The 9752-nt window shown below is 35.4% G+C and overlaps 1 protein-coding gene across 1 annotated transcript; it reads left to right on the plus strand.

Annotated features, from left to right (window-relative positions):
• Positions 1-6852: 6852 nt before the first annotated feature.
• On the plus strand, positions 6853-9376 carry LOC139424953 (speckle-type POZ protein). Its single transcript, XM_071177288.2, has one exon. It carries the CDS (start codon positions 7345-7347, stop codon positions 8797-8799), a length of 1455 nt encoding a protein of 484 aa, XP_071033389.2. The 5' UTR covers positions 6853-7344; the 3' UTR covers positions 8800-9376.
• The last annotated feature ends 376 nt before the right edge of the window (positions 9377-9752 follow it).

Here is a 9752-nt window from a genome sequence, read left to right on the forward strand (position 1 = left end):
TCAAAATCTCCGAATTCTCGGACTTCACTTCTCCAGTAACCTGAGCTTCCACCACCACTTCAGAATTTTAAAACAAAAAATTTTAAAGAAACTCTCCGCTCTTCACTGTATTGCTACCACCCGCTGGGGAGCCCAGTCAGAACATCTTCTTCAAATCGTAAACTCATGCATCAGAAGTGTTTTAGACTTCGGTAGCCACATCTTTACCTCCTCAAGTGTAACAGGTTTACGAACCCTCGAAATCCTATACAATGCAGCGCTTAGGGTAGCAACAGGACTACCCCGATGGACACCCATTCCACTACTTCTCAAAGAAGCGGGAGTGAGCAAATTAGCTTCTCGTCACAAATGGATAGCAGCTAAATTCTACTTCCGGCACACCTCCCTACATTCATATTCTCCAGTCTTCCATCACCTAAATCTCCCACTATCCAGCTTTCCACAAGGTAAATCGGCCCCGCTTATACCATACATGCATAAATGGATGATTAGCAAGAACCTCTCCCAAAATGACATCATTAAATACCATACCCCTACTCCAATTCCCCCAAACGTCGTCATTCATTTAGACAACTTTGCATTCCAAACCAAGAATCTAGCCCCACCTCAGATAAGAGCCTTATTTAAAGAGTTTCGCTATCGAAACCTTACCAACAGCATTGTTCTGGCAACAGACGGATCAAAACAATTGGACAGAACCAGCGTGGGTATATATTCCTCTAAAGGTTATACGGTCTCTGGCCGAGTTCCGTCACAAACATCAGTCTTCACTGCAGAAGGATTGGCGATCTTCCTCGCCCTCAAACATTGTGTTACCAGCTACGAACATCATACCTTGCTAACAGACAGCCACTCAATACTTCAGTCCCTCTCCAAAGGCACTAGAAAATCTCCAAGAATCTCACTACTTCTCCTAGACCAAATAGCCAAATCTAGCCAAATTGCGAAGTCACTCTCATTTATCTGGGTCCCATCCCATACTGGTATTACTGAAAACGAACAAGCTGACCAACTCGCTAAACAGGCACTTAATCAAGATTTTATCTCGCACCTTTCATCACCATTTATCTGGGTCCCATCCCATACTGGTATTACTGAAAACGAACAAGCTGACCAACTCGCTAAACAGGCACTTAATCAAGATTTTATCTCGCACCTTTCATCACCCCAAGATCTTTGTCAAATGTTTTTGAGAGATGAGCTCAATAAAGAACACAGAGAATGGAAAGAGTGCAAATACTTCCAACCCTTTCCGCACCTCGACGAACCTCAAGGCTACCGCCCACTTATCAAGTCCCGAAAACTAGATGTGTTAATAGCCAGACTCCGAACGAAAACGCTTCCAACTAACGCGATTCTACATAAGTGCAAGTTAGTAGAAAGTCCTAAGTGCCCCAACTGCGGACATATAGACACGAACGAACACTACCTCCTGGACTGCTCTTTTTATCAAAATGCTCGTAAAGACCTCTATCAATCCTTATCCCTGCAGAGCCCAGCTTTCACTGATCTGGTTAACTTGTCTCTCAACTCCCGGACCAAAATCCAATCCCTCTTAAAATTCTTCCAAGCAACTAACAGATTCTAGCAGTTCGCTCCAACCTTGTGCTATCTACCCAGCCCCCAACCTGAAATGAGACTTATTTATTGAAACGCAGAGCTATAAGCGATAAGCAGAGAGCTCGCAGCACCTAACTATACTCAATACTCAATACTCAATAAGCGTTGACAACGTTGGCGTTAGATTGACGAAACTTGACCTAAACAGTCATGAGTAACAGTTTACTCACAGCAGTTATAAAAATAGCACATTATTTGTAAATAAGCATCAATACAACGACGAAGCCTTTGAAAAACAGTTTTAAGAGAAGAATATCATATATTGTATACAGTGTGTCTCAAAAAGGTAAAAAAAGAACTTTCGATTTGTTTAATTTAAAGTATAAACAGCATAAGTGATCAAAATAAGGTAGGATTTAAAATTATGTCGATATTTTATAGTTATTTTTTGAAGAGTTACCAAAATTTAAAAAAAATCAATATTTACGTTATTTTACAAATAAGAACCTTTGTGAAAAAGCTAAACTGATCCACAATTCTCTTGAAAGCTCTGAAGAAATATGAATAATAATTAAAAAACAATTTTGGCAATGGATAAAAAATATCCCTTATTTAACTACTTACTAGGTTTAACTACAAAGGCTGGATCTAGAGCCCCTTTATTAGACCCTGATAGTATAGGAGCCTTAGCTAGATCAAAATCAGAAATGTAATCAGATTAAAAAATACTTCGGACTTTTACCTACTCATTTTAGTAAATCTTAAGTTTTACTGCTAAATCCTAAAATTTACCAAACTTATGGCTTTTACAGTAACATATACATATTAGTCGGTCGTGATAACAGCTAGTATGCTAAAGAAAAAATCTGTTAGGAAATTTTTTTTGAAGTATTCTATCAAATTGACCAGAGTGCTAGTTCAGACGTTTTATACTGTTTAATGGGAAACGAAGAAAATAACCATTGTAAATAAAAACTTATGAAAACATTTTTGAAAAATAAAATTAAATTTAATAAGCTAATTCAATCAAAAGTTACTTGAAAACATACCAGGTATCCCAAATTCAATAGGAGAAAAACTTTGAAAATTAGAAATGTATAGCTTACTGCTGTCTGACTAGAAAACCAAGTCAAATAATCTCCTAAAATTTCAAAAGTAGTTAGAAAGATTCTCAATAAATAGAGCTGAAAGCTAAAAAAGAGATATAACACAATGTTTTCTCCTGCGTGACAAACCATTTCAACTGAAGCAGTTATAACATTGCTGTTAAAAAATAGGATTTTTCAAACAAATATTGTTTCATAGTTTTCTTTGTCGCAGCTCCAACTTAATTTTAAAGTTGGTGAGAATAATGTCAGTTTCTTGTACTGAAAGTAGCAAACTGAGCAATTCTATTTCATTACGTTTCTCTCTCAAATCATTGATCATTTTTGAAACAGCTGACAGATAATAGTTACTATTTAATCACTATATTCCAAATAATTTTTTAGTTGTCAAGTATTTTGTATTTCTAAGATAGAGATAGCACGTTAAGCAAGTGGTAAAAAATAATTTGCGAGGAACTTAAAGAGACGCAGTGCAGTTACCAGAAGAAAATTAAAGTATCTCAAAGTGCAAGAGTACCCTTGTCTTCTGCTTTGGTTTCACAATTACAAGACTATGTGTTGCAAATCTGAAATTGATCGACTGTACAATTCCGGTTATTAAATAAAATCAGATTTCTTTCACTTGGCAAATATCTCCGAGTAAATATGTAAGGCAAGATAGAAAAATTCAAAGAGCTAGTGGATATTGTAGTTGAGGAATATATTACAACGGAAAAAATGAACAATTATATTAAGATTAAAAAGGAAAATTTAGCACAATTTTTACAATGTGCAAGAACAATATATTAAGAACTATTATGATAATTTAATAGTTAAAAAATATATCAGAATGCTTATGAAAATGCCTTGCTTTGAAAACCTGTTTATGATTAACAAGATATATCGTGCCCTGTTATCACGATTATGTGCACCCACTCGAATTCATACTTCTTTTATTTGTTAACAAAAATAAAAAAATTTTATATTAAAAAGCATATATTTTTATCTGCAGTCCTGAATACTGAGTGAAATGAGCAGATTGTTGACGATAAGTAATAATTATTTAAATTCCGATACGCAAAATTTACTACTTGGTGTACAACTGTTCCTGCATAAAATACCATCTGTGACGAGCATTACTGGGCTTGAAAGAAATCCAGGTATAATAACAGCATCCAAAGATTTATTAAATAACATTTCAAAATAATAAACAAAACAATTAGCAAAATAAAAATGCCCTCAGGGGCCAAAATGCAGAAATATGAAAAACCTAACAGAGGAAAAAATCAGCTTAACGCGTCGGTTCCTCTTTATCTATAGTTTGCTCACCAGGAGTTGGCACTTGGCTCCACTAATGCGCTCCAAACGCAAACAGTGAATTCTTTTTCAATCACTTACTTTGCTTTATCATCAGCTATTATACCTTTCGTTACTGTAGCTAATTAAATATATTTTAAATCTAAAATCTGCCATTTTTCTAGTAAAATGTCTCAAAAAGGACAAACTATTCACTCAGAAGAGACAAATATCATTAGATCTAAGAAATATTTAATTTAAAAAAAATGCACATAAAGATTGCGAAATAAATCTTTTAGTCATACGATCGCCAAATAGCAACCTTGGTCAGGATTGTTTACATCCCAAAAATAGCGAAATAGTATGAAACGCAAAAACAGCGGATACCACGTGATGAAGACGGAACCAAGTGCCAACTCCTGATGAACGAGCTATACTCCTTTTCCTCAATTATTTAATTAGGTGCGTGATCAACTCACCCTCTGGTGGTGAGTCAGTGACTACACCATTGATCTTGTTCTATAAATAACACTTAGCTATTTTACATTAATTTGTGTTCACCAATGACATCTACATTTATTACACTGCAAACTCCCAGAAGCTCTCACCACCATCCAAACTTGATGCATTGATTGGAAAATGGCTATTTCACCCTCAAAACTATTAATTTCCCCAACAAACGTCTCTCGCCTCCAATTCAAGAACAAATTCCCAAAGTAAATTCCATCGAAATTCTTGGTGTTTACTACACTGCAAATATTTCTTTCCTTTGCCATTTTCAATACCTAAAAAAATTGTTTTTAAAAAAATAACGAATTTTGCTGCATAACTAATACGCAAGGGGGGTCCCGAAGCTATCAGCTCATTCTGATTGTAAACGTTAAAATCAGATGTACGTTAGAGTGTGGCAGCTCAATTCTCTTTTCTGCGCCGAAATCACATCTCCGAGTAGTTGAAACAATCTGCCTCTGAGAAGTAACGGGCCTTCCTCGTTGGACTCCAATTCCTATTCTCCTCAAAGAAACCGGTGCTACCTCAATATCGCACAGACTTATCTTAGCAGTAAAAAAATTCTACCTCCGTCACTGTTTGCTTGGTTCTCACTCCCTCAATGAATTGCCTTTTGCATAAATTCCATTTTACCAAACTTCCATTTACCAAACTTCCATTTCACCAACCAAAAAGGTATAAGTATATACATCATCACCCTTTCCCACATTCCGGTTTTCCTCACAGATCTCCCGAACCTCTGTCTTTATGTTCCATGTTATATCTCTCAAATTCATCCCATTAATTCAGTTTTCACCGGAGAAGTTTCAGCTATTTGGTTAGCAATCACAAAATTCACCATCAAGTATCTCGATTGCTTTATTTCATCACACAGTAAATCCGGGTTCTAATCTAGATTTGCCAATCTAGCCATTAATACACCCCGAGCAGTTCCACTTATCTCCTCCGAAGACATGTCATATTCATCGTGTTTAGACTCAAACCGCGAACTCAATGACTTCTGGATCAACTCGAAATACTACAAACGCTTCCCTTGGTCACTCAGTTAATAAAACTTCTCTCAATCAACTCCCTACCCGGAAATACTACATTATAATCTCGCATCTTTGGAGTAACCCTATCCAATAAAATGCAATAGATGCAAAGATAGGACTCGGAGACTCCCCTTTGTGTCATCATTGTCACTTTCCAGAATCTGTAAACCATATCCTCTTTCAGTGCGAAAGATTCGAACTTCATAGACAAGTAATGCGCTCCTCAATCGGGGTATTCCCACTTTCCTCTCACCGTTTACTCAGCTATGACCAGCACCAAATATTTTTAAAAAAACTTAATGTTCTTTTTGAATCTAACTAGATGATTCCAGTCTTCAACCTACAATTCTCAAATCAATGCAACAACCAATTTTTAAGTTCATTGGTGTTAGCCTCCCTGATCGCTTGAGGAAAAAAGTGTTTCCGTTAGGAGTTCTGATGAATGTGCGTCTCTCCAAAAATGTAGGAAAAATCAAATTTTGATTTTTAATTCTCAGAAAACTGCAAACTTTGCATCGAATTAATCCTTCCCGACCATTTTGTATCATCACTTCTTCATTATCACCAATTCAACTTCTCCAAAAGTGTATTGGAACTACAAAATTCTATACTTGGATTTCTCGGAAAACAGCAAATTTTGCATTGAATTTGTTTAAAGTTTCTTCAGCATGATCATCTTGTATCTTCACTTCCACATCAACTCAACTCATCACCTTCAACCGAACTCCCCCTTACAGCATAGAAAATAAAAGCGAAGGGCAAAGATACTTTTCTTCATCGAGGCCTCCCTAGCCGAGAGATATCACCCACCAAGCGCTGTGCAAAGCGTGGAGGTGGCGGGTTCAAATCCCGCTGTGACCCTGGAAGTATCTTCACGATGTCCTTCTTATTATGTCATCTGTCCTTCTATTTGACAAAGGTTTATAAGCCTAAATTAAGCACACAAGCCTGCAAATGTATGTTATTCCAACAAACCTCTTGTCCCGCAGTGGACTGATCGTTAAGACACGGTTCCAGCGGATCACCGAAGTCAAGCATCCCTGGCTGCGGTCAGTGTGCGGGTGGGTGACCACTTGGATCAGTCTGCGTAGGGACCGAGGGTGTGCGGTATTGGTCCTCGTAAAACTGTGCTACCGTAAAGTGCTCGACATCGCGCGCAGGTCGTCGGGCTACCGAAGCGGGGGTGCCACCCCCTCCGCAGAAAATTGTGATGGCATGTCTTCGGATCATCCTCCAGGATGTTTCCCAGACCGTCGCCAATAGCCCATTGTGCAGCTCTAGTGCGACGTAAATTAACAACAATAACAACAACCAACAAACCTCTTCTTCATCAAACCCAAGTACATTAATTTGTAGATGGTTATGTTTTACAGTTTTCACAGACTTAAATAATCCCCCAAAGAGTTAAGCTTTTAGTTTAATAGATTGTTTAATAATTTATTTTATTTTATTTATTTTATTTGAATGAATATTGAAAAAAAAAGCTAATTGTTGTCGGAATTTAAATTGAAGTCAATGTGCGATATATCGCTTTGCAAGAAATCGAATTCGCAATTAGATTTCAATAAGTTTTGGGAGTTCATTTTCCAAGATAGACAACTAGATAGAACAGTTTCCAAGATAGAAACAGTTGCTGATTGTTGCTCAGAAGAAAAACAACTACGAGAAGGGAAAAAATAGCGACGAGAAGGATTTTTAGAATTATATGATCTAGCCGCGTCATCATAAATAGTGACGTAATAATCAAAATTGGAGCAATCGTGACTTGTTATCTTTAAAATATCAAACCAAACATTGATTAAACTTAAAGTGTTCAGTTTTATATCACCTTTTTGTTACAGTAGAATTCTCTGAACAAAATGTCTGAAGAATTCACTTTTGTTTGGAAAATACGAAATTTTTCATTGTGTTTTCATAAAAATGGAGAAAGGATAATTAGTCCTGTTTTCACAACGAAGAAATTTGGAGGCAGCCAGTGGAATTTACAGTTATGTCCCAAAGGACATAGAGAGAAGGACGTAGGATACCTATCCCTTTTCTTGGTAAAGGAGAATAATGATTTATGCACTGTAAGTTATGATTTAGCTATCTTTGGGATGACTGACAGTAATAAAGCTTTGGTTACTAAAACCGTAGAGAATCACACTTTTAAGAAAGGAAAGAGCTTTGGCTTTTATCAGTTTTTATATTTGTCTACATTGAATGACGAATTAAAAAACGGAGTGGAAGACACTCTAGTCGTCCGTTGTCGCATATTCTCTTCTGACACGCAAAAAAGACTCCCTGATTGCGAAGCTTGTACAGAAATTGGTGTCGATCAAGCATCGTTTCTTTGGGAATTGAAATTCCTGGATAATTCCAAGAGAGAAGCGAGTACCGAGATCAAATTTTCTGCGAAATCAATTTACATCCTCGAGCTGAGAGTGATTGACGATAAAGTGAAAATAAACCTTCATCAGAAAGAAGAGGATTCGGTCTTGTCCAAGTTTATCAAGGGAAAATTATCTGTTATAACTGTAAAGGGTAAAGTAATTATGTCTGCCACTAATGATCACTTTTTTCAAGCCAATGTAGAAAATGAAGCATGGGAGTTCTCAGTAATTATTCCAAATGAATTAATTAACCCTACCAAATATATAAAAGACGATCCGTTTATTCTTTTATGTGAATTTTTTGCTTCAGATAGAGTTGTATCAGAATCCATAGTTGGCTCTAAGGATAATTATTGTTCTAATACAGATATTTGTCCAAATTTACTCAGAGAGTATAAAAATATGCTTCATGACAAAATTTACTCTGATGTGAAATTGAAAACAGAAGAAGGAGTTGTGGATGCCCACAGATCAGTTCTAGCAGCTCGTTCCGCTGTATTCGCCGCAATGTTCCACCAAGATATGATAGAATCTCAGACTAGTACTGTGGAAATTTCTGATGTGGATTCAGACACACTGAAATCGTTCTTGGAATTTATCTACACAGGGAAAGTTGAAGACATCGATTATGCAATGGCTAAAGAATTATTGTTAGTAGCCGACAAGTATCAAGTATTGACACTGAGGGAAAAATGTGTTTCTTTCTTGGAATCTGTTATATCTTTCAAAACTGTCTTCGAAGTACTTTCTTTAGCTGATTTAATCAGTCATAAGTATTTAAAAAAAACTGCTATGAACTTTGTTGCAACGAACTCTAAAATTGTATTCATCTCGCCTGAGTGGTTGAATTTGATTCAGAATAATGTTAAATTAGCTAGTGAAATTTTTTCAAACATTTCTACTAATTTTAACATGACCCCAAAGAACATTACCGGTAAGTAAATAATTGAATTTCGACGATATAGCGGTATGTATTTCACTGATGAAATTATGAATTACTTTTATCTAATTGATGTAAAAATGAATTATTTGCTTTAATGTATATTATTGTAACATGGTTTATTACTGTAAAAATGTTTTGGATTGTTTTTATGATGTTTTTCAATTATTACTGAGGAAAGCGGGACTTACAATTTAAAATTCTATTTGATTGTCGCAGGCAACAGGAATTTAAAACCGATTATAAAAGAAAATCTTCAAGCTTTCCTCGACAATCAAATAGGTTTTTGTGTTTCAAGTCTGACCTTCTTCAGTAGAGATTTGGCTGATGTAGATGACGTTTTTTTTCCATGTCTTAAAAATTAGTTCTTCATATTCATATTTTTCAGATGTCAGTTTTGATAATTATCCTAAAAATATATTCTGTTAAGAGTGATAATTACGGAACACTTTTCTTACAAGTTCAAATATCTCTATAAATAATGTGATATTTTTCCTCTCTTTTTTTCTGAGTGTTTTAATTTGATGAGTCTATTTGTAATTTATAGATATCATGAGAAATAAAAATTGAATTTATGTATGCCAGTGTCATATTAGAATTGTGTAACATTTTAAGTGTTGATTCTGAAATTTTTTTATCACCATGTTTTATAAACTTTTTAAGCATATTTCAATTGTTTCTTTTTGTGAAGGCCCTATACAATAATTACACAGTGGACCAAGAAAGGAAAAAGAAATATAAAGTAAAAATAAAAAGCACTACTTTATTTACATTTCTGACTTATTATTTTACTCGCAAGAAAAAATAATAAATTTAATTACAGATAAAAAAAAAACATACCGTCATCAAATATGTTTGCATTTAACCTATTTTTGCAGCAAAAATTTCGGACCCTCATTTTAGCAAAACTGTTTTGAGTTAGATTATTAATTTTTATGCTATTAATTCTTTGTTT

The sequence above is a fragment of the Parasteatoda tepidariorum genome, chromosome 2 (genome assembly GCF_982258835.1).
Source record: "Parasteatoda tepidariorum strain Cologne lab strain chromosome 2, Ptep-v5.0, whole genome shotgun sequence".
Taxonomy (NCBI): domain Eukaryota; kingdom Metazoa; phylum Arthropoda; class Arachnida; order Araneae; family Theridiidae; genus Parasteatoda; species Parasteatoda tepidariorum.

Excerpts from the sequence above, each read along its gene's own strand:
- LOC139424953 (XM_071177288.2), top strand. The coding sequence starts at position 7,345 with ATGTCTGAAGAATTCACTTTTGTTTGGAAAATACGAAATTTTTCATTG.